This window comes from Saimiri boliviensis, chromosome 1, assembly GCF_048565385.1.
Source record: "Saimiri boliviensis isolate mSaiBol1 chromosome 1, mSaiBol1.pri, whole genome shotgun sequence".
Classification (NCBI taxonomy): domain Eukaryota; kingdom Metazoa; phylum Chordata; class Mammalia; order Primates; family Cebidae; genus Saimiri; species Saimiri boliviensis.
In genome coordinates, this window is record NC_133449.1 from 62,493,124 (window position 1) to 62,518,434 (window position 25,311).

Here is a 25,311-nt window from a genome sequence, read left to right on the forward strand (position 1 = left end):
TTCTTGTTATAGTTTCTTGAGGGTGAAAGTTTAGGCTATCCACTCAGGCTTTGCTGGTATGAGTGTGGGTGAGGCTATACTTTTTTTGTTTTTTTAAATGGTGTTTGGCTGAAGTAGAGTGGCTATTATCTAAGAGTTTTTCATCTTGCTAGACCACTTCTTTCCTGGTCCTTTGGCTAGAGAGAGCAGGTATTTGTTGGGAGTCTGTTTTTCTACACCAGCTGTGCTGGGTTTCTGGGTTGCTGGCTTCTTCAGCTACTTCATCCCCTTGGTTTCTGGTGTGCAGCACGTTTTTCCTGGACTACTGAGTTGGACTCCTAGTAAGTCTTTCAGACCATCTCTGGCTTCTCTAACACATCCTCCGCACTTCTGCCGGTGTTTTCTTCCTACAAAGCAGAACTGACCATGTCACTCTCCTGTTAATATTACTTACTGTCCATAATATAAAGCCCAGCCTCTGAAAGGCACTGAAGATCCACCAAAATGCAATTCCAACTTTGCCTTTGCAACTTTGACTTCTGTTCAGTTTCTCTGGCTATCCGTTTGCCCCGGGACTAAAGATGTGCCATGTACTTTACTTCCTGCTCTTCCTTCTGTCTCCAGTGCTTTTCTTTACTCTAGCAAAGTACAGATTAAAATTAAGAGCACTGGAGTTGGACTGCCTACGTTTAAATTCCAACTTTCTTATTTTCTAGCTAGGTGATCTGGGGCAAGTTTACCTCTCCATGTCTCAGTTTTCCCAACTGAAAAACAAGGATAATAGCATCTGCCTTGTAGGATTGTTATGAAACTTAAATTAAATAGCACTTAGCAAATTGCCTGGTTGAAGAGGAAGGTCTTCATAAATGCGGGCTATTAGTATAATTCATTATTAAATTAATACTCAGTAGTTAATATGCAGTAGCTCAACATTCAATTTGAATGTTACCTCTCTGTGAAGTCATTATGGGTCTTCCCCATTGCTACCTTATTATTGAAATTAATTATTCTTTTCCCACTCTCCACTTAATTTACATTGCATTTACACTTGATTCTGTTTGCAATATAGGTAGCTAGATTGTAAATCTTTCTCGCTGATCACATTTGCTCATTTCTGGATTTATTCATTCAGAGGAAGCACTATGAATTAGTCATTGGGCACAGAGGTGATTAAGATGTGGATCGTCCTTCAGAGAATTCTCGGTTCCTTAGTAGCTGAAGACTGCTTGCTAAGTAAACAGTTCTAGTGGGGCTTAATAAATACTTTTTGATTTAAGACAAGCAGGTTCTGCCCTGGGATAGGATGGTAGGCAGCCTTCAGACTAAACAGCATCATGGTGTGTTAAAGTTAGAAACTTTTTGTGAACCATCCTTGTTACCGACCTCTGCATAGGGCTAGGTGAAGGCCTCAAGCTCTGTGTTAGAGCCCTGCTGTAATGGCATTGGGATTCCTGTAGTCTGTGGCCACCACTATGTGAGTCTTGTCTAGGACCATATCATTCCTTAACCCTGGTTCTCTTACGTTTAAATCAAGATGAAGATCTTTCTTGAGGTCTTAGGAGTTATATCGGTGTCATTGATGACATTGTTCATTCTGTTTTAAGGCTCACTTGTGACAATCTTAGCCCCACACACCTTGACTTCCACCACTGAGACAGAATTTGTTTTAAAGCACTTATGTGCCAGGAACTGTGCTAGCTACCACAAATGCAGAAGTATGGGACACAAAACCCCCCTCAATAGCCAGGAGCTCATAGTCTCCATCCTGGAGCAATTGTAAGAAGCACAGACCTGATTGTTTTACTGTGGCCACCTTACCAACAATGTTTTGGTAGAGAGGTTGGATATGAACCCAGATATTTTAGGCTAAGGATGGACTGATGGAAGAAATGGAAAGAGGAAATATAAGTTCCTATGAAGATGTATGGCTGTGAAGGGAAGTAGAATGGCCGGTAAGAAACTACAGCAGAGGCTGAGCAAAGGGAAGATTGTTTAAGGGTGGGGGAAATTAAGTAAGTTTATAGTAGATAGAAAGAAAGAAGCCAGTAGATCAAAAGATAGAGAGATTGAGAGGGTGATTGGAAAAGAATGAGCAAATGTTTGTAAAAGAACAATAGATGTACATGTACATATACATATATACATACATGCATACATAAATATACACATCGTATATAAGTATAGAATGTATATATGTATGTGTGTTTAGATATGCATTTATATATGGGGCAAGAAGGTGAGGAGAGAGTGGAAGACTGAAGTTTTGAGAGAGAATTATATATATAATGTAATCTCTATATATACATATTATCTATTTATCTATTTACCTATCTATTCATCCATCTATCTACCTACCTATTTATATAGAGAGATGGAGATCAGCCAGAAAAGGGAAAGTGAAAGAAGAGTCATTCATTAATGAAACTGTGTCCTGTAGGAAGAAGGAGAAAATAATTTAATTGAAAGGACAGGTGAGAACTCCTTAGAGATAGGAGGAAGGAAGGTCAGAATGAAATGGAAGGGAGGGAAGTTAGAGTTCATGTAGGGTGCCCTCTATTTCTCTGGAAAGCTGAGAAGATTGAGAGAGATGAGAATAGAGAAATGAGATTGAAAGAGGAGGTAGAGATTTGGTATATTTTCTCTGGGGAATGAGAACGTGAGAAAGTAAGATGTCAGGGATATACATGTAGGTTTTCCTAGCAGCACTGGGGGCCTCAATTGATTGAGTTTGTAAACCTGACATTTGCAATGTAATTATTACTTCTTCAGAAGCATAGCCTATAAGGAGGAGAGCAGGCAGATGAGGGTTGGAGTGCTTTGAAAGTTAGGCTTGAGGGTAGGGAGAGGGCAGCAGAAGGGTCCTGGTGAGAGCGGCATGTGGTATAGCTGTAGTAGCCAGGCTGTGCAAAGAAAAGATGTATCTAGGATAAGAGTGATAAACTGAATGAGCATGGAGGGGATGAGAAGATAGAAGCTCAGAGAGCTTGGGGAGCACATCTACTTTGATTCAGGTACTGAGAGTGTATAGCAGTTTTGTCACACTGCTAATAAAGATATGCCTGTGACTGGGTAATTTATAAAGAAAAGAGGTTTAATTGACTCACAGTTCTGTATGGCATGGGAAGCCTTAGGAAATTTACAATCATGGTAGAAAGGGAAGCAAACACGTCCTTTTTCACAGGGAAGCATCAAGGAGAAGTGCTGAGCAAAAGTGGGAAACAACCCTTATAAAACAATCAGATCTCATGAGAACTCACTCACTATCAGGAGAACAGAAGCATGGGGGTAACTGTCCCGTGATTCAATTACCCCCTGCTGAGTCCCTCCCAGGACACTTTCCAATTATGGAAATTATAAGATGAAATTTGGGTGGGGACACAGCCAAACCATATCACAGAGGTAGGATCACTGATTGGACAGTGAGATTTCTCAGTGTGAGTCTATTCATCCAGCAAACAGCCCCTGAGAACTAGCTCTGTGCATTTATTGTGGAAACTCTGAGAATAAAGATAAGAATTAAGGCGTGGTCTCTGCCATTAAGGAGTTCACAGCCCAGAATTCAGAGGTAAATCCTTTCCAGGCAATGACAAGGTCCAGGATATGTCTCTGGAAATGATTTGCTGTGACGAGTGGAAGGCAAAAATTGGTGGGGCAATGGAAGCCAAGTGTGGCAGGCTGGCATGTTAGATGTGTCATACTTAGGTGCTTATCAGGCCTACAAAGAAAATCGGGGTTTCTCTCGGATCAATTATTTCTCTGGGGCCATGTGTATCCTTGCCCCAGCCGGTGATATGAGGACTGTTTTTCCATTTGAGATTTTGCTCTTCAGATTCCGTGTGACTGTCCTAGGGTCAGTCCTTGATGGTTTTCACAAGTGTAGAGTGGAAGGTCAATGGGCCTCAAAGTCAGGCTTCTGCACTTTGGTACATAAGTCTGTAGACAGTTACTGTTCCCATGCTTCAAATTTCCTTTACTTTCTTGCCCTTATTTTCTTGGCCTGTAAAACTAACATACGGAGGTGCCACAAATCCTTTTTGGGGAAAAAGCTGAGATGCATCTCTATAAAGTCATCAATAAGCAGAAGTCAGAAGCTGCAGCAGTTGGCAGGGTGTGGTGATGATGAATGAATGAATATGCACATGTGAAGTGGGGACAGCTCGGTGCTTGGAGCTCCATGACAGATTTCATTCTTTCTGCAGGCTTCTGTGTGAAGCTGGACACAGAGAAGAGCTTTCCTAGCTGGGCTGAGCAGAGGCCTTGATGGTTCATGGCGGGCACAGGCTGTAGGAATCTACATATCAGCATTTCCAGGATTCTAGTGCCTACGAGCTGTGTGAGACTTCATTTCATGGCCTATCTGGGCATTGCTAGAAGGAAACAGATTTTCCTCCCTTCCTGTTACAGAGAGGCTGGCCTGCAATCTTCACTTATGAGGGACCAGATTGGCACATCCCACACTAGCTGTTTTGTGGATTTTGGCTGACAGGAGTAGAGAGGAAGCATGTTTCTTTGACCTTTTACCTCTTGTATCCTTTCTGCTATGACCTTGGGAGGTTGGTTTATCTGGCTGTCTAGTCTAAATTCCAGATTAAACTCTGTCAGTGGGCTTTATCCTCTCTGGAAATGGTATTAATCCTTCTGAGGATCCAGACACTACCCACCAAAGCTTCTCTGCTGGGTTCACACACACACTAGGTCTAATGTATGATGTGATCTCCTGGGTATGTGATGGTTTTTGTGCTGCTGCTTTTTTCTTTCAGTGTCTGAGAAGCCAGCTGGGGCTAAGCAAGTTTTAGAACCTCTACTGGCTGATGCCAACATCATCAGAGATGAACTGTTCTTACCAGAAACTTCTCTGATCCTGACAGCACACCTCTCCCCAGATAGCTAAAGGGATAATGAGATTATTGCCCCCTGAACACTATGTAATGTGATAGTCTCCTTTATGGGGGTGTACATACCAGGGAACACTCAGTTCTAATTGCAATATCATAGGCAGAATATTAGAAGAATATTTGGACACTTTGATAGCCAAAGAAAGGCATTTGGAAGATTCATAGAGAGCTTCACTGTAATAAGTCTTTCCTTGGTTAAATCATGAATTTTTATTAAATTTTACACAAATACATTATTCTATCTACTGATAGGATCTTTATCTTTATCATCTATAAATATGATAGATTATACTTATTTATAATCCAATTTTTAAAAATAAGTACAATAACATCTCTTACTTAAAATTAAGCCATATTCAAATGTGATATGAATTAGGATTTTATTGACTTCAAATTAATATCACTAAAAGATAACTCTGCCATCATTCTTATAAACTTAAAACCAAAACCTGATTGCAAGATTCATTAAATAAAGCAACCTTCAAAATTCACTGTTTTACCTCACCAATAAAATTTTTAAATTGTGGTAAAATAAACATAACAAAATCCATCATCTTAAATTATTTTTAGGTGTACAGTTCAGTGGCACTAAGTATATTTACATTATTGCACAACCATCACCATCATCCATCCCCAGAATTCTTTTCATCTTGCAAAACAGAAACTTTGTACCCTGTGCCCTGCTCAATAATTCTCTTTTCCTCCCTTCCCTTCCCCTGCTCCTGCCAACCACTACTCTACTTTCTCTCTCTATCAATATGACCACTCTAGGTGATTCAAACATTTGGAGTCATATAATATCTGTCCTTTTTGCCTGGCCTATTTCACTTAGCCTAATGTCCTCAAGTTTCATCCATGTTTTTGCCTTCCTTTTAAAGGCTCTGAGTAATATTGCCTTGTATGTATGCACTACTTTTTATTTATTCATCCATCCGTGGATGGACATTTGGGTTACTTCCACCTTTTGGCTATTGTGAATAATGCAGCTCTGAATATTGGTGTACAAATTCTGTTCAAGTCTCTGCTTTAAAATCCTTTGAGTATATACCCAGAGGTGGAATTGCTGGGTCATAGCATAATCATATTTAAACATTTTCTAAGGAATAGTCATACTATTTTCCATAGTGGTTGCCCAGTTTTACCTTCCCATCAGTAGTGCACAGGGTTCCAGTACTTATTTTCTGATTTTTGATAGCCATCCTAATGGGTATGAGGTGATGTTTTATTGTGGTTTTGATTTTGATTTCATTAACACTTTGTTATGTGGAGCATCTTTTCATGTGCCTGTTGGAAACTTGTATATCTTCAGAGAAATATTGCTTCAAGTTTGTTGCCCATTTTTAAATTGAGCTCTTTGTTTTTAGGTGTTGAGTTATAGGAGTTCTGATATTAGGAATTAGGAGAGGTAGTAGCCTGGTTATTAACCCTTTATGAGATATAGTATTTGCAAATATTTTCTCTCATTTTTGGGGTTGCCTTTTCACTCTGTTGTACCCTGCGATGCACAGAAGTTTTTAATTTTAATAGAATACATTTCTTTTTTTAACTCTTGTGGCCTGTGCTTTTGGTGTCATATCCAAAAAGTCGTTGTCAAATTCAATTTCATGAATCTTTACCCCTATGTTTTCTTCTAAAATTTTCAGCTGTTACATTTAGGTCTTTGATACATCTTGAGTTAATTTTATATATAGTATAAGGTAAGAGTCTAACTTCATCCTTTTGCACATGAATATTCAGTTTTTCCAACACTGTTTGCTGAAAAGGCAATCTTTCCCCATTGAGTGGTCTTGGCACCCTTGCAAAAATAATTTGAACATATACGTAAGGGTTTATTTTTGGATGTTCTATTCTATTCCATTATGCTACATATCTGTTTTTATATGCTAGTCCTACACTGTTTTGATTACTATAGATTTATAAAAAGTTTTGAAGTCAGGAAAAGTGAGATGTCTAACTTCGTTAATTTTCAAGATTGTTTTGACTATTTGGGGTCCCCTGAGATTCCATATGAATTTCAGTATGTATTTTTCTATTTCTGCAAAAAAAAAAAAGTCATTGAGATTTTGAGACTGCCATAAAACTTCTGAATTCTTTCTTATAGGAAACATTTGCCAGATAGACGAAGAGAAGAGGGACATTTAGGCAAAAGGAAGAGTGTGACCAAAAGCATAAGCAGATGAAAGATCTTGTTCTACATGTGGGAACTAAAAGATGTAGTATTGTTGAAGAACTAAGCATTCTTATTATCTGTGTATATATGTGTATTTGAATGTCAGTTTGGATGAGATACATTAAGAGGTAAGGCAGGGGTCAGCTATTATGAAAGTGGATGGGTATTATGTTAAGGTCAATGGGAATTCGTTAGAGTTGGGTTGTGGAATGATGTGATCATATCTGTAATATAGAAAAATGACCCTGTTAAGAATGGATGCTACATTGAGCAGGAAGAAGGTATCAGCAGAAAGACCAGGTAGGAGATGGCTGCAAAACTCCTAGAAATAAAATGATAAGACTTTCACTCTGGTAGTATTAGTGGAGATAAGAAGGAGGGAGTGGATTTGAAATAGACACCCCCAGTCATATTCCAGTAGCTTCACTCTTTTCCTGGATCTTGAAGTCCTTAGGTCTGTGGAATAGCCTCTGAACTCAGGGTGATGGTTCCAACCATTCACGAGTATCATCCATTTGTCACCTTTTAGGAACTCAAATGGCTGTTGAAGGAGGCGCTGTGTTCTGGTTCAGAGGCTCTGGTTCAGAGGCTCACGGTGCTGTTAACAGCAGCCAGTCTCTTTTCAAAGCTCTTGGTGCTGCCATTCCTTGTCATTCTTGAGCCTCTGGCTGCTCCAATAACTTTGTGGTTGCTTTTCCCACCTGTGAGTTGGTTGGTGTTTTCTTGTTTTGCCCTTTCCTGAAGCCTGATGAAATCTACCAGTCTGAGAGTGTTCTGTTGTAGCCCGTTCCTTTTACCTCGTGGAACTGCCACGCTCCAGGTGCTCTAACTGTGACCCATGCTACTCACTTCTGTGACCCACTGAGAGCCCAGGTTCCGTCCCTAAGCCTGACATTCCTCTGCACCCTGTGACTTAATTCCCTGCCTTCAGTTCATAGCTGCATCGAACGAGCCACTGGGGTCTTTGCCACCTCTCTCCCACTTCATGCTCAGGAACTCTCTGTAAAGCCTTTGCTGAGTGAACTGGGTAATGCTAATGCCAGGCTAGAGCTGCAGCAGCTCCGGAGATGATATGCTCCTCCAGCTAGTGGCTGAGCACTGAGATCCCAAGTCCCTGTTCTGACTCCTGGAGGGATGGTTCTATGGATGGACAGTCTGTGGGCCATGTGTGTGTTTGACTGGCCCATCACAGTCACAGGTGGAGACACGGAGCGAGAGGGAGTGAGCAGCTTGAGCTCCCAAATTCCTGTAGGTATTTTAGAACAGGAACTGCTATGTCAGTTCTGGGATAGCCAGCTCTGAACCACTGCCAAGGGCACACGTTTAGTGACCTGAGGGATGAGGCAAACTGATCAAGGTACACGAGTGTCATTAGTGCAGGCTCCTGGAAATGCACAGCAGGAGAGGAGAGGGCTGTGGCTTGGAGTTAAAATGCAGTGATTAATGTGATGATGATTTAAACCTGATGGGCTGTGCCTTGAAGGTGAACTAGGGAGAATGAAATAAAGAGTTCCAGGAGAGGTAAGGGGACATTGTTTAAGTTGGAATTAGGAGGATACAGAGAAGAGAAGGGAGAAAGATCAGGAAAATCAGGGATGTAAGGGGTTTCTACTTCCTTGAAAGCCAGGAAGCTCACTTGAACAAACAGCACAAGACCTCAGATATTTGTGGACCCCTGACTGGGGTTGGTCTTTCTAAAGAAAGCTTGGCTCTTTATTCTCAAGCCCAGGCTACCTGGAACATGGCCTTAGGACAGCAGAATGTACCTTATCACTCACTTTGTGTTCCCAAACAGAAGAGAAGCGGTAGACTGGCCACGCTGATTCAGCCAAGCACCTCCTGGAAGTCCCCTCTGGATGTCCCATGAGGCTGCCCCTCAGCCACAGCCCGGAGCACGTCGAGATGGCTTTGCTCAGCAACATCCTTGCGGCCTATTCCTTTGTCTCAGGTAGGTGCCTGGTCTCCACTGGGCCAGGACTGAGGTCTGGGCCTGGTCCAAGGCTGTCTTCTGGGTGGCCATCTCTGTCCTTATTCTCAGGAAAGGCACACTACGTAATCATAGCTACTACTCTGCTGTGCTGAGTTTCGAGATGAAAGCTCTCCTCATTGGGAGTTAAGCTTGTCATTCTCTAATTTGAAAAATGAAGGGTTCTGAGAGCTTTGTCTTGAAGAAAATGTTTAGGTTTCTTTCAGCTCAAGTGAGTGATTGAAGTGGCCTGGGGCTACCGTTGGCTTCTGTCACTATGCATTAACTCTGACCAGGGAGGGGGCTGATGGAGTACCTCAGTCTGGTTATTCTGTGCAGTTAACCCCCCATAGGCTGCCTGTGTGTGAGACTGTGTGTGTGGGAGGGAGTATGTGTGTATATGTTCTGAGTTTGGGGGCTTTCTGAGGTATTTGATGAAGCTGTAGAACAGATGAAGACAGAGGCATGTGGTGTATGGAAGAGTCTGCTATTTGTCCCTTTTTTGGGTCAAAGTTGCACTCTTTCGTAAGATGGCTGATTTTCTGCTCAACATCATTTCTTGAAAACAGATGTTCATATAAAAGGAGCCATTTAAAAACAAATAAAGATCCTCACTGGTTTGAATGACCACACTGTTCCTCTGTTGCTTGAATGAGTTTTTAATTTCTCGATACTTTGCTTTTGTTTTTGTTCTGTTTTGTTTTGCCTGATGTCTCTGGACATATTGTATAAAAAGAAAGGGACTAGGTTTCCATTAGATTTCCTTTGGGCGAGGACTGGTTTTACTTTCTAATTCTCTAGGCAGGGTTGACACATGGTGGTCTAAGAGTTGAAATGCAAACCTGATATTATGATTTACAGTGGCAAATCTGAGCCAAGTGGAGGGTTTCATGAGCCAAGGAAGTTCATGGCTTCTCTTTGCAAGAGGATCTTGGATGGTGTGCAACCTGATTTCAGAAAGAAAAAAAAAAGGACTGCTTAGGGCTTCGTGCTAGGCGAGCTGCAGCATGTAGTCTCTTGTGCCTCAGATCCAGGGCTCTGCCTTCTTGGATCAGGGAAGGCCTAGGTCATCAGTCAGCTTCTCTTTCCCCTGAGGAAGTCTGGGACATCCTTCTCCAGGTACTCACCCATTAGAGGAGTCTTACCTTTGCTCTTGCTTTAAGGCTACATTGGAGAGAAAGGACACGAGAGCTGGGAAACAGGTTTAAAATTCAGGCATCGTTTTCACAAACAATTCAAGGATAATTTTCTTAGCTCTATAGTGAAGCTATCCCTCAAATGAAGTGGGGCTGACCAAGAGGGTCTGTAGTTTCCAAAGCCCCAAAGGACACCTGTGAATCAGCTGTTGCAAAAATATGTCTTGCGTGGGAGCAATTGGACTTTGGACCTCTTATGCTCAGCCCAGGAGGTACCTGGCAATTTTCCATTTCAGTCAGCATGACCCTGAATTGTGACCACAGAAAGTGATACTCATTGAATAGTCCTATGTCTACCATGTGTCGTGTGATCTTGTCAAGGCTGAAAGGATACATGGCTCTGCTTTTCTCTATCCTCCAAACTTCCTCCTTCCTGCCCCACACTCTTGAATTAAATACTACTTGGGAAGCAGGAAAACAGTGCTTCTTTAAGTATGGGCAGAGGTAAAAAGAAAATGAAAGGAAATGGAAAGCAGAGTGGCTAAAATAAAATTTAGATCCAGTGTGTTGACTCAATGACTGAAAACCAATTCTGAAATGGGGGATACCCCCTGATTGTAAGTGAAATTAATAAGGAAAATTTAAAATACAAAGGTGAATATACAAGATACAAATACTGTTTTTAGTGAAGAAAATAAAATAAATGGATTGGAAGCAATGATGAAAAGTATGATGGAAGAAAATTGTGGAAAATGTCCTATCTTGTAGCTGTCTCATGTTCTCATTCTGCTCTATTTGGTCTTCAACCACACAGGGTCCATGGCCCCTCCTATTTTCCCCCAGTGCATCCATTGCGTCGTCTCCTATCCACATGGTCCCTTATTTCAGCAACACACTTGCTAATGCACATAACTGCCTTATTCTTTCGTGGAGCTTCTGAGTAAACTAGTAGGTGAAACCCTAACTCTGTGTGAATCTGCTCACTTTCTGTGTCTGTGTGTTCTTTGTTAGGGGGATGTTTAAGGTGTTTGGTAACCTGTGGGAGAGATGGAGACAGAAGAAGGCGTGTCAGCTGGGAGAGTCTGATATTTACCTCTTTTTTGGTTTTAAGTTGTGCTCTTCAGGAAGACAGCAGACTTTCTCAAGATCATTTCTTGGAAACAAATACTGTTTATATAAAAGGAGCCATTTTAAATTACATGAAAATGCTCAATGATTTGAATAACCAAACTGCTTCTCTGCTGGTTACGTGAGTTTAAAAATATTTGATATTTTGTTTTTGTTTTGCCTGATGGCCTCTGGATGTTGCATAAAAAGAAAGGGACAGAAGTTCTGATTGGATTTCTCTTTGGGTAAGGACTAGTTTTACTTTCCTGTTCCAATCCAGCGAGGGTTCGTATTAGATGACTTAAGAAAAGTGACCCTTTCTCACTGTGCACAAGTTATCAAAGACCAGTATAATCTGCAATTGGATGCCACTAGAAATTCATAGTCTCCAATCTCAGCTGAGCTTTTCACATTGTACTTTAATGTATTTATTTCTGCACACATCTTGTGCCCATTCTTCACAACAGACCTTTCAAACTTTGACCATTCCAATAATTGTAAATATCTGCTTACCACAATGGGCCCTGCAAACAAATGGCAAGTGTCAAACTAGGGAAAAATGAAACATTAATGAAGAAGAGTTAAAGTTTATAACATATGAAGAGCTCTTACAAATCAACAAAAGTGTCTCGAAAGGAAAAGTTGCCAAAAAACAAGAATCAACAGTTTGCAAAAAAAAAGATACAAATTATCAATAAAACAGAAACAGCTCAAATTCTGGCGTAAAAATGTAAAATGGAAACTGCAATTAGATTAACATTTTCATTTTATACATTTCTCAAAGGCTTGACTGGTGAAGTATATAATTTTAGTGTTGAAGAAAGTATGGGGAAATGAGTACTTGCACATTGTGCTGTTATAATTGTGAATTGCTACAACCTCTCTAGAGAATGATTTGGCAATATCCATCAAATCCCTTAAAAACACATACACTAGCCAGAAATCCCAATTCTGGAAATGTCTCCTAAGGAAATAATTAGGGATACAGGCAGAAATTTTACTGTGAAGATGATTCATCTCAGAACTACTTATAATACATGTAATAAAAATTTTAGGAAAAATTTGTGATTTTTTTTTTTGTTTTTTTGAGATGGACCCTCCCTCTGTCGCCCAGGCTGGAGTGCAGTGGTGTGATCTCAGCTCACTGCAACCTCCGCCTCCAGGGTTCAAGCGATTCTCCTGCCTCAGCCTCCTAAGCAGCTGGAAGGAGCTTGCCACCACACCAGGCTTATGTTTTTGTATTTTTAGTAGAGACCAGGTTTTACCATGTTGGCCAGGATAGTCTTGATCTCCTGACCTCATGATCCACCCATCTCAGTTTCTCAAAGTGCTGGGATTACAGGCTTGAGCCACCATGCCCAGCCATTTGTCAATATTAATTGAAATAGAAAGATATTTATGACATGCTACTGGGTAAATAAAGCCTGTTACCACACATCATATACATTAATCTCATTTATTCATGTATATTCATATGCATAGGTAACCACATTTTACTACAGATTATAACTGGGTGCCAGAATTGTGTGGGTGCAGGCATATGTACTTATAATTTTATTTTGCTTGGCTGTATTTTTAATATTCTACAATTTATTGATATTACTTCATAATAAGTAATGTTATTTTAATTTTTTTATTATTTATTTAACTATACTTTGAGTTCTGGGGTATATGTGCCAAACCTACAGGTTTGTTACATAGGCATACATGTGCCATAGTGGTTTGTTGCACCCATTAACCCATCACCTACATTAGGTATTTCTCCTAATGCTATCTGTTCCCTAGCCTCCCACCCCCTAACAGGCCCCAGTGTGTGATATTCCCCTCCCTGTGTGCATGTGTTCTCATTGTTCCACTCCCACTTATGAGTGTGTTTGGTTTTCTGTTCCTGTGTTAGTTTGCTGAGAATGATGGTTTCCAGCTTCATCCATGTCCCTGCAAAGGACATTAACCCATCCTTTTTGGTGACTGTATAGTATTCCATGGTGCATATGTGCCACATTTTCTTTTCCTTTTTTTTTTTTATATATATATTTTAAAGATGGGGTTTTACCATGTTGGTCAGGCTGGTCTTGAACTCCCGACCTCAGGTGATCCGCCCACCTTGGCCTCCAAAGTGCTTGGATTACAAGCGTGAGCCACCACGCCCAGCCTGTGCCACATTTTCTTTATCCAGTCTATCACTGATGGGCATTTGGGCTGGTTCCAAGTCTTTGCTATTGTGAATAGTGCTGCAGTAAAAGTATGTGTGGGTGTGTTTTTATAGTAGAATGATTTATAATCTTTTGGGTATATACACAGTAATGGGATTGCTGGGTCAAATGGTATTTCTGCTTCTAGATCCTTGAGGAATTGCCACACTGTCTTTCAAAATGGTTGGACTAATTTACACTCCCACCAACAGTGTAAAAGCATTCCTATTTCTCCGTATTCTCTTTAGCATCTGTTGTTTCCTGACTTTCTAATGATTTGGTACCAGTACTATGCTGTTTTGGTTACCATAGCCTTGTAGTATAGTTTGAAGTCGGGTAGCATGATGCCTCCAGCTTTGTTCTTTTTGCTTAAGATTGTCTTGGCTATACAGGCTCATTTTTGGTTCCACATGAAATTTAAAGTAGTTTTTTCTAATTCTGTGAAGAAAGCAAATGGTAGCTTGATGGGAATAGCATTGAATCTATAAATTACTTGGGGCAGTATGGCCATTTTCATGATATTGATTCTTCCTATCCATGAGCATGGAATGTTTTTCCATTTGTTTGTGTCTTTTCTTATTTCCTTGAGTAGTGGTTTGCAGTTCTACTTGAAGAGGTCCTTCACATCCCTTGTAAGTTGTATTCCTAGGTATTTTATTTTCTTTGTAGCAATTGTGGATTGGAATTCACTCATGATTTGACTCTCTATTATTAGTGTTTAGGAATGTGATTTTTTGTACATTTATTTTGTAACCTGAGACTTTGCTGCAGTTGCTTATCAGCTTAAGGAGATTTTGGGCTGAGATGATGGGGTTTTCTAAATATACAATCATGTCATCTGCAAACAGAGACAATTTGACTTCCTCTCTTCCTGTTTGAATAACCTTTATTTCTTTCTCTTGCCTGATTGCCCTGGCCAGAATTTCTAATACTATGTTGAATAGGAGTGGTGAGAGAGGGATGTTATTTTATTAAAATATTAAATTTTGAATTATACCATACATATATTAGACAGTTTCACTCCCCTATCTTTTCTAACTTCCTGAGCTTTGTGTCTAAGTGTCCTGAAAATAACTATTTGGTTGCATGATAAGCGTTTCAAATTCACTCTAGCCTAGAATAGAATATTTTCCTTCTCTTTAAATAAGCTCTTTCTTCTATGTACCCATCTAGGGCATCACCTAATCCAGAAATATGATTTTTGAACTTTGATGCATCTTCTTCACTGCCCATATCCAACTGGTTTGAGTCAATTCATTTTGCCTGTTAATGTCCCTCAGTGTGTCGCGTTCACTCTAGTCCCACCATCTTTGATTGACTGGCTTCAAGCCCCAGCATGTTTTTACCTGCCTCATGATAATGGCATTTGCCAAGATCTTCCTGTCTCCACAATCTTGTTTCACAGTCTGTATTTTGTAGCAAAATGATGTTTCCAAAATGCAGATGTGATGATGCAATTCTTTTTATTTTTTAGCATCCCTCAGAGGATTCTCATTATCTCTGAGATAAAATCCAAACCATTTGTGTGGTTTAAGAGTCAGAATTGTTTTCAACTGCAAAAAATGAAAACCTCAATGTGGCGGCTTAAACACATACACGTTATGTTACCCACATACTAAGAAGTGTGGAGGTACGTGGTCACTAGCATTGACTCATTGGCACAAACATGTAGAGGCCTGTATTTTTCTTTCTCTGTCTGGCTTATTTTACTCAGTATAATGTATTCCAGCTTTGCCCATGTTGTCACAAGTGGCAGTATCTCCATCTTTGTTAAGGCTGAATAATATTCCATTTTGTAAATATACCACAGCTTTTAAAATCTATTCAGCCATTGATGGACACTTTGGTTTTTTGCATATCTTGACTATTGTGACTGGGGCTACAATGAGTATGGGAATGTGGCTATCTCTATAGATGCTAATTTTATTTCCTTTGTTTATATATCCAGTCAGAGACAGAAATAAAAATACTATGTGATCTCACTTATACATAAAACCTAAAAAAAAAAGTTGGATACATAGAAACAGAGAATAGAATAGTAGTTACCAGGGGCAAGGAGGAGGATATGAGAAGTATGTCTGAAGATACAAACTTGCAGTTTTGTGGGATGAATAAGTCCAGAGTTCTAATGTATAACATTGTTGTGGGACGGGCCACAGACAAAACCCCTAAGACACTGGAGTAAGGAAGGAAGTGACTTTATTTGGCCTTAGAGCATTGGCAAACTTGCATCCCCAAAAGAGAGCTCCCTGAAGAACAGCTCCTTTCCCCTTTTAAGGGCTCACAACTCTAAAGGGGGAGCAGAGGTGAAACTGTGTTATAACCCATTGGCTGGACATCTGACCTTACAGTCTTGTCTTTCATTGATTCGCTAATTCATATTTGGCGTGCATGGGAAGGAGGGAAAGGGGAAGGGTTACAGCAAACTTTGAGAAGCTGAACAAAGGCAGTTAATCATTTGGTGACAGACGCAACTAAAGGGGGGTGGACTTGGTCAAGTGTGGAGTACATGTCCAAGGACAGGTTCTTGGGCAACAGGAAGAACATTCCTTTGTTACATTCTTAAGGTTTATAGATAACATAGGCACCAGTTTCAGAAGGGGCAGTTATCTTTCTAACTTTCGGGCCCGCTGAGGCAGAGCCAGTGAGATCAGCTAATCACGTGACTGCTGACTTCAGCTTTTTGTTGTTTTATCTTTTACTCCATTCCCCAGCAAGCAACAGGCAGGAGAGTAATAGCTTCTCTCCTCAGCATGAGGATGATAGTTAAAAATATTTTATTGTATACTGAAAATTTGCTAAGAGAGTTGATCTTAGGGCTTTTACCACACAAAAAATAAAAAAAGAAGATGATGAACATGTTTATTCACTTGACTGGCGTAATTGTTTAACAATGTGTATGTATATAAAAGCATCAGGTTGTACACCTTAAATATATACAATAAAAAATGTAGGGACCAATATCTCTGTGATTCTCAAAACTTTTCTTCTATGTTTGTCATTTCATGGCTCAGAATGACTGCTGCTGTTCAGGCTGATTGAAGATCAAAAAATACAGAAAATAGAAGGAGGTTCCAGTAGATCTCCTCTCGTATTTCATTGGCCAGGACTGTGTCACATGGTCATTTCTAGCTGCAAAGGAGGCTGGAAAAATGAGAATTTTAGCTTTTTCAATTAGCTCAGTGGTTCATACCAGGTGTGATTTTGCTCTGCAAGGGGACTTCTGACAATGTCTGGAGATATTTTTGGTTGTCACAGCTTAGAAGTGCAGGCTGCTACTGGCATCTAGTGGGTGGAGAAGCATCCTACAATGCACAGGATAATCTCCTACAACAAAGAATTACTGGAGCCAAGACATCATCAACAGTGCTGAGGTGGAGAAAGCATACCTAGAGCAGAGGCAGGCAAGGAAGAAGGGACGTGGTGATGGTTTGTGGCATCCCACTCTGCAGGTCCTTGTGTGGTTTATCAGGGCTTTTAATGTCTGACCTTTTCTACTCCATGCTTTTATTTAGTCACTGTTCTCCCTGATCAAGACCCCTGCTCCACTTGCCAGGTTTATTCTAAACCACTTGCCAGGTTTTTTCTCACCTCATTACTTTTGCTCAGTTGTTTTCTTTCCCAAGAATTGTTCCTTTCAGTTCTGGACTGGCTGACTCCCTCTCGGTCTGTAGAACTCTCTTAGAGTCATCTCTCCTCAACCTACCCCCCCAGGAATCAATGGGCTTAGGCACCACATACTCCCACACATGTTTTATTTCCCTCTATCTTAGCACTTGGATTGGAGAAGTTAACATTTCTTTTTTAACTGTTTGTAAGCAACCCGTTGGGACGAGAATATGATAGTTTATAATGAAGATCATCTCATTAATAACTCCTAACAAGGTTGTTAGAGGAAATGGAATGATTACTCGTTTTAATTTAATGATTTGGATATTTAGTACATTTGACTGTTTCACTCTTCTACTTCCTTTGCATTTTTTTCTCAAAAGTCATCTTTGTGTACCTATTTATTTATAAATAATAAATAACCTTCTCAGTGAATTTTGCTTTTGTCATTATCCACTTCTCCCCACAACCCACATTCAGCACTTCATCTCCTTCTTCCTATTTTTCCCATTTTTTTTTCTCCTTATCATCTTATCATCACCCACCATACTATACATTGTATTTATTTGTTTAGTATCATTTCCCCTACTGGAACATAAGCTCCTGGGAGAAGAGAGATTTTTGTTTCTTTTGTTGACTGCTATATCCTGCACATGTAGAATAGTGCCAGGCACCCATCAGATGCTCTGTTAATCAGTGAATAAATATGGCTCAATAACCAATTATAAAAAGACATATAGCAAGGAGTCTTACCCAAGAGCTACTTCCTCCATCCAGTTCCCAAACCTGACCCGTCATCAGGCCTTTATGCATCCTTCCAGAGTTCTTTATACAGATATTAAGAAAATACAAGGATACAGTTTTCTCCTCCTTTTTTATGCACAGGTAGCGTACCATACATACTGTTTGGCACTTCACTTTTTTCACTGAACAATATATTAAGGAGATATTTTAGATCAGCATGTGAAGACCTTCCTCATTCTTTTAGACAACTATATATTGTTTCATTATATAAATGGGCATCCATAGTTTAACCAGTTCTCTACTGGTGTCTAGTGAAAAATGGTGTCAAATCTTTCCAAACTGAGCAACAAACAGAGCTGCAATAAATAATTATGACATATATGTTGAAGTGCTCTGGTAGAGTAAGTGCCCCAAAGTGGAACTGTAGGAACAAAGTATGTATAAATTATCAACTGAGAAAAATATTAATAAATTGTCATTTAAATACTGTTACCAATTTACTCTTAAAAGATATATGAGAAGCCCCTGCAACAGTGTTTTCAAACTTTCAAACTTTGACAGTCTGATAGATGGAGAATGATGTCTAAGTGCTATTTAATTTCTGCTTTTCTAGATCAGGGGTTAGGAAGCTTTTTCTTTGAAGGGTCAGACAGTAAATAATTTCAGCTTTGTGAGCCAGTCTCTGCTATAACAACTCAACTCTGCATTGTAGCATGAAAGCAGACATGGACAATGCACAAATGAATGGGTGTCATTGTGTTCAATAAAATTTTATTTACAAAAACATATGGCTGAGCAGACTTGGCTTGTGAGCCATAGTGTGTCAGACCCCATTTTTCGTATGTTGAAGAGCCATTTGTATTTCTTTTTCTGTGAACTCTTCATATATTTTGTTCATTTTTTATTGACCTTTTTCTTAATACTCTTTCTAGGTACTTTTCCTATATTAGCCCTTTGTATCTGTTACATATTACAGATATTTTTCCTAATTTTTCAATGGCTTTTGACTTTTCATATAGTAATATTTTTCAGAGCAGGAGTTTTGGGTGATTATTTTTCCCCATTTGACCAATATTCCTTGAATGAGTACCTGCAAGTACAGTTACGCCAACTGTATAGTATTGAATAGGATGTGAATCCCGTTTCCTATGACATTGGTATGAAGGAGGCAGTGTCTCAGCAGTGGGTTTAAGACCCTCCACAACTTATTTGATGATAGTCACAAATTTGGACGTTTCAGAAGGTATGGAAGTTCTGGGATTTCTCAATCCTCTTTATACTATGAATGCTGTAAGGACCAAGGGCCGTTGTGTCCTTACCCTTTAAGCCATGCCCAAGGCATTGGAGACTTGCAGTAAATGTTTGTGGAATGAATATAAGTAACCATTTATTAATATATACAATTTGTGAATTTTTAAACATTTAAGTTGTTATTGATGTATAACATGCATACAGAAACATATGCACAGAACATTTATGGAAAGCTTGATGAATTATTATAACCTAAGTACACTTGTGTAACCAAGAAATAGAATCAGACTTGCTTATGCCCTGATAGTCATGATCTCCTTCTCTTTCCAAAGGTAACCAAGATCTTAAGAACTAAGTATAGATCAACTTTGTCATTTCATATAAGTGTTTTATTACAGAACATTCAAAACATATGCAAAATACCAAAAAGTATAATAGACTGTCACCCAGTTTTAACATCTACTAGTCGTGTGTCATTTTTGTTTAATCTGTACTTCGATTCATTCCCCACCCCCACTTCATTAGGTTTTTTATTATTTTTTAGATAAAATGCATACACATTGAAAGGTACAATCTTTATTGTACCTTTTTGACAAATCAATATACCCATGTAAACTTCCCCTCTTTTCAGAATTGAATTACCCCCCTTAACAGTCATTAATTTGCATAGAAATTATCTCAAAGTATTATTTAAAATCCAGATTTCTGTAAAATAGGTGTGAGTTTTGACTGAGAATTTGTATTTCTAACAACGTACAGATCTGCAGAGCACACGGTAACTGCAATGTTTCTTTATGTACAGTAAATACAATTTGATGAATAAAATTAAGGAAAATTGACCTAGGGTGAAAGGATGAATTAAAACATCTGTGTAATATGCTATCTATAGGAACATTTGGTTAACAATAACATAAGCTGACCAAACAATTTTATTATTTTAATAACCAAAATTAGCAATAATCTTACAGTTTTCATAGAAGTGCTCCAGCAGAATAAAAAATTTTAGTAACACCAGCTGGGCACAGTGGCTCAAGCCTGTAATCCCAGTACTTTGGGAGGCTGAGGCGGGTGGATCACGAGGTCAAGAGATCAAGACCATCCTGGTCAACATGGTGAAACCCCATCTCTACTAAAAATACAAAACATTAGTTGGGCATGGTGGCGCGTGCCTGTAGTCCCAGCTACTCAGGAAGCTGAGGCAGGAGAATTGCCTGAACCCAGGAGGCGGAGGTTGTGGTGAGGTGAGATCGCATCATTGCACTCCAGCCTGGGTAACAAGAGCGAAACTCCATCTCAAAAAAAAAAAAAAAATTTTAGTAACATGAGAGGGTACTGGTTAACTGGTTAACAGCAAATATTTGAAAGTAAATGTCTGATAAAATTAAGTAGCAGATATCTTATCAAGCCCATAGATGATCTTACATAGTTACCCCAAATTCAGTCATTTACATCATAAGTGCAGATAATTTTCATGGCTTCCTATTAAAGTTATATTTTAATGCCGTTATACATTTTAACTCAATTTTCTTATAAAATTCACCAACTTAAATTTTTATATGACATATGATAAGTTCCCTTTAAATTTACTTATTTTCATTAGGTAGTGTTTATGTGTCCCCCACCCAGTATTATTTGGGGTTCCTCCATTTGCAAAGGCATCACAACTAGGGAAACGGATTCACAAGACATGGCACAGGCAATCCTCTGCATCTTATTCCTCCTCAGGGCATCAGGTCCTCAGTCAACCAAATCATGTGAGAGTAGAGGTTATATATTTTGTAGCATAGAGGGTATCATTCCTGAGCATTCCCCTCTGAGAAGGAAAAGACCAGAAGGTCCTCTTAGGGGACACTTACTGGGAAAGCTAAGTCCCCTAAGGTGTGAGGCTCTGATCAGCACAGACTTTTCAGGAGAGAGGGATGAGGCAACCATTCTGAATCTGCAGCATTACTGTCTCTTGTCCCATCTCAAGACAGTTCTGAGGGGCTGTTCTGGACTGTTTGGTTGGTGGAGGTTGAGGAACAGTTTGGGCTTTGATGTGGCTTAGATGAAGTCTGTCATAGGGGTACAGGAGTTCAGTGCTCGGTATCTGGGCTGGTGTCTGAGGTCAGTAGGTTGCCTCTTTGTATCCAAGTCTATTTTCACTAGGGAGGAGGCTGGAGAGTAAATGGCTTCCAGAGGCTCCCTTTGATTATCTTTGGAAGACAGGGCCCCACCCCAACCCTTTACTGGGCACCTACTGGTCCTGGCCATGTGTCCTAAGACTTGATTGTTCTTACACGTTCTCTTGGAAATCAATTAAATTTGTTTCCTCCAAATCTTGCAGTAAAATTCATGCTCCAGAAAGATGTATCACAGATATTCTGCTTTTGTGCATCCTCCCTGCATAGAATTGAGGCTGTACCTACTCTGGTTTCAGAAGCATGCAGTAGAGTGGTACTTAAAGTTAATCTGAAAAAGGTTTCAAACACTCATCAGGGAGCTTCCTGCATGGGCTGAGAAATGGAGAAACCCAGGCCTCCAGTCCCAACCCCTAGGGAGGGGCTCACAATTTGTAACATTTTTTAACAGTTGGAATATCCTCTGCTAGAGAGGACTTAATGGTGAAAGTAGTACTTTTGTGCACAGATGATAGCAAGATAAATTAGCATACTGCTTTTCAAAACCCACTTGACAATGTGTATCAAGAGCTATAATAATGTGTATCCTGTTCGACATAGAGATTCCTTTCCTGAAAATCCATTGCAAGGCAATAAACAACAAGCAAAAAGGGAAGCAGCATTAAGCACAAAAATATTTCTTCTATTATTATTTTTCAAAAATATTTCCTCATAACAACCTAAATATCGAAAGGCAAGAAGCAGTTTTTGTCAACTATGGCACTTTCACTCAGATGAATACTATGTAGCCATTATTAGACATGATGGAGGGAGACCATGGAGCAATACTGAACAGTGTTATATACTGTGTGAAGTGTACATGTACAGTATATCCAGAAGAAAAGATATAGATTATATTTGTATACATAGATCTGTGTATATATATATACACATATATGTGTGTATATATATGTATGTATTATACATTATATAGGTATGTATGTGTGTATATATATATGTATATATATACATAGATATGTGTATATATATACATATATACATATATAATGTATAATACATGCATATATAATACACACATATGTGTGTATATATATACACCCTGACTATAAGCAAGTAAATGTGAATAAATACGGGCATGTTTATATGATAAATAACAAAGGAAAATTCACTATACTACACACTGTATAGTTATATTCAGGTTGTGAAATTACGATGATTTTACAATTTTAAAAAATTCCCAGCCAGGTACCGTGGCTCACGCCTGTAATCCCAGCACTTTGGGAGGCCAAGGCAGGTGGATCACGAGGTCAGGAGACTGAGACCATCCAGCCAACATGGTGAAACCCCATCTGTACTAAAAATACAAAAATTAACTGGCTGTGGTGGCACACACCTGTAATCCCAGTTACTCGGGAGGCTGAGGCAGGAGAATGGCTTGAGCCTGGAAGGCAGAGATTGCAGTGAGCCGAGATCACGCCACTGCACTCTAGCCTGGCGATAGAGCAAGACTCCAACTCAAAAAAAAAAAAAAATTCTACTCTTTTAATGTTATACTTGCACATATTTACACACATACATACATATACATATGTATCTACATGTAACAAATTTATTAGCTGAACTTTTAGAAATAATGTATTCATAATTTAATTCAATTAATATTGTGAGATATGCACCATAAGCAAACACACTGTGCTGGGTGCTCAGAGAATCCAAAGTGAAATCAATCACATGCATTCTGCCTTCAGATTCCTCACTGTCATGTGGGAAAGATAATGGTTATATAACTAATAATAACGCAACCACATAAAGTGGTTCGTAGACTGGAGGGGCTAATTAACCACACCCTTCTTCCAAACTCAAGGACCCAGAAAAACACTCAAATTTCGAAGTTGACCTCATCATTGTCAATTTCAGCAGTGGTAAAGCTGGGTGAAAAAAAGTGTGTCAGGGGCTTCTACCTGGTCCATTGAGTTCCAGGGTAGCTATGGGATTGTAGGTCTTTTCCCTTGCAGGGGAAGGAAAGTGAGCCAGTGGATTGGGAGGAGAAGTAGTGCAATGGATGCTTCCTTGTGGGGCACCTACTGCCTGTGGAAGGGGATAAAATTAGTGAATTTTTTCTTCTTTTTTTAAGTTCAGGGATGTGCAGAACGTGCATGTTTGTTACATAGGTATACATGTGCCATGGTGGTCTGCTGCATCTATCAACCTGTCATCTAGGTTTTAAGTCCCACATGCATTAGGTATTTGTCCTAATACTCTCTTTCCCCTGTTCCTCCACCCCCTGACAGGCCCCACTGTGTGATGTTCCCCTTCCTGTGTCCATGTGTTCTCATGTTCAACTTCCACTCATGACTGAGAATATGTGGTGTTTGGTTTTCTGTTCCTGTGTTAGTTTGCTGAGAATGATGGCTTTTAGCTTCATCCATGTCCCTGCAAAGGATATGAACTGAAATGAGTGAATTTAAAGGAGCACATGTCAGAGCCAGCCAGGTAGGGACAGAAATTTCCCAATACTCTTCCTGGGGAAGAACAAGTCAGAGAAGGAAGGAAAAGGAAGGAAGCTTCCTCCAGCATTTTAGAGAGCGCAGTAGTGTTAGTGGAGGCCTTCCCTTTCCTGTGGGATGGGGCAGAATGCCATAAAGAGATTTCTTACAGTGCCAGAAGAGTTTGGAGAAGAGATTATGCTGAGCACTCCCTGCCTGCACACAGACCCCATGACTTTCTTTAACACCCACTTTCTAATTTTATTATTTTGGGGGGTTAAAATTGTTTTTTTTATTAGTATAAATTTACGGGGCACATGTGAAACTTTGTTACATGTATATAATGTGTAGTGATCACGTCAGGGCATTTCGGATGTCCATCACCCAAGTACAATACATTTGTATTAACTGTAGTCACCCTGCTCTGTAATCAAACACTGAATGTATTCCTTCTATCTAATTGTATGTTTGTACCTTGTAACCTGCTTCTCTTCATCCTCCCTCCTACCTTCCACTCACCTTTCCCAGCCTGTTAGCTGTCTTTCCACTTTCTATCTGCATGTAATCAAATTTTTTAACTCTCACATGTAAGTGAAAACATGCAGTATTTGTCAAAACCAATTTTAAAAGCCTTTTCCTTTTCACGCAAGGAATTGGAAGCTTCAAAGCCAAGAAGAAAGCCCAGCCAGAGAGAAGGTTACATTTGCATGGAAACCAGCTGGCCTGGTCTGGGCTTGCTGCTGCTGCCCTCTCCTGCAAGGAGTCTGTTGGGCATGATCTGACCTCTGAGGGTGCAAATGAAATTAGCTTCAGGACCTCTACATAGGGCCTCTTCCTGCTTGTGAAAACAATGACCCTGCAGGAAACAAGATACAGCAATACATTTATTTTTATTGATTAAGGGAAAACAACTGACAATAGCCCTCCCCACTCCGCTTCCTGGGTAATTAACAGCTGTCTGGATCTGGTCAAGACCAGGGTGGATCACTGGCCAAGAGGAAGTGACCTGGAGCAGAAAGTAATAGAGGAGAGAAAAAACAATCACCTTAGAGCTCCAGTCTTGAATTTTGTGGGAAAAGGATGAAGAGGAATGATATAAATGATATCAGCTGTGAAAATCAGGCCTGAGTCACCAGCGTGGGACCCAGTAAACTCCCTTACCCAGTCTGGTTGCTCTTACTGGGCTTGTCCAGGAATCCACATCTGGATGCTGGAGGCAAAAGGGGTTGTTTTCTGATCTGGGAGGCAGGACAAGATGGATTCATTAAGCTACAGAAGGAGAAGAGTGCTTTCCAAGATGGAGTTCAGAAACTATCTTTGAAGTTAGGCCTATGTAATAGATGGGGTGAGGGCAGTATGTGAAAGCTAGAATGACTTGTTTTTCTGCCTATAGTATGAAGTATCACTTTCTATTTTGGTTAAAGCATGGACTTTTGAGTATCAGGCAGAATTACATTTGACACCCTCATCATGGCCTCAACTTTTAAACAAGAGTAACACTGCTTACCCTGCTGAACAGTGGCAATGGCTGAAGGTATTACAGATGTTCAACATAAAGGAATTATTCCAGATCCTGGCAAAGAAAAGCATTCAGTGAATGATAGCTCTCTCACTCACGCTATGTACGTATGTATGTATGTATGATGTATGTATGTA

At 39.8% G+C, this 25,311-nt stretch overlaps 1 protein-coding gene across 6 annotated transcripts in view; it reads left to right on the forward strand.

Moving 5' to 3' along the window:
• The window catches only part of EVA1A (eva-1 homolog A, regulator of programmed cell death), a 74,870-nt gene that overhangs the window by 36,306 nt on the left and 13,253 nt on the right, over positions 1-25,311 (forward strand). For 5 of the 6 annotated variants that reach the window (XM_010333409.2, XM_003922562.4, XM_074397821.1 and 2 more), the window contains one exon: positions 8,840-8,992. In XM_010333409.2, the coding sequence (XP_010331711.1) occupies positions 8,908-8,992 (85 nt within the window). In that variant the 5' untranslated portion in view covers positions 8,840-8,907. Of the gene's footprint in view, positions 1-5,243; positions 8,566-8,839; positions 8,993-25,311 lie in introns of those variants that run through there. The other variant, XM_003922563.4, reaches the window with a different exon arrangement.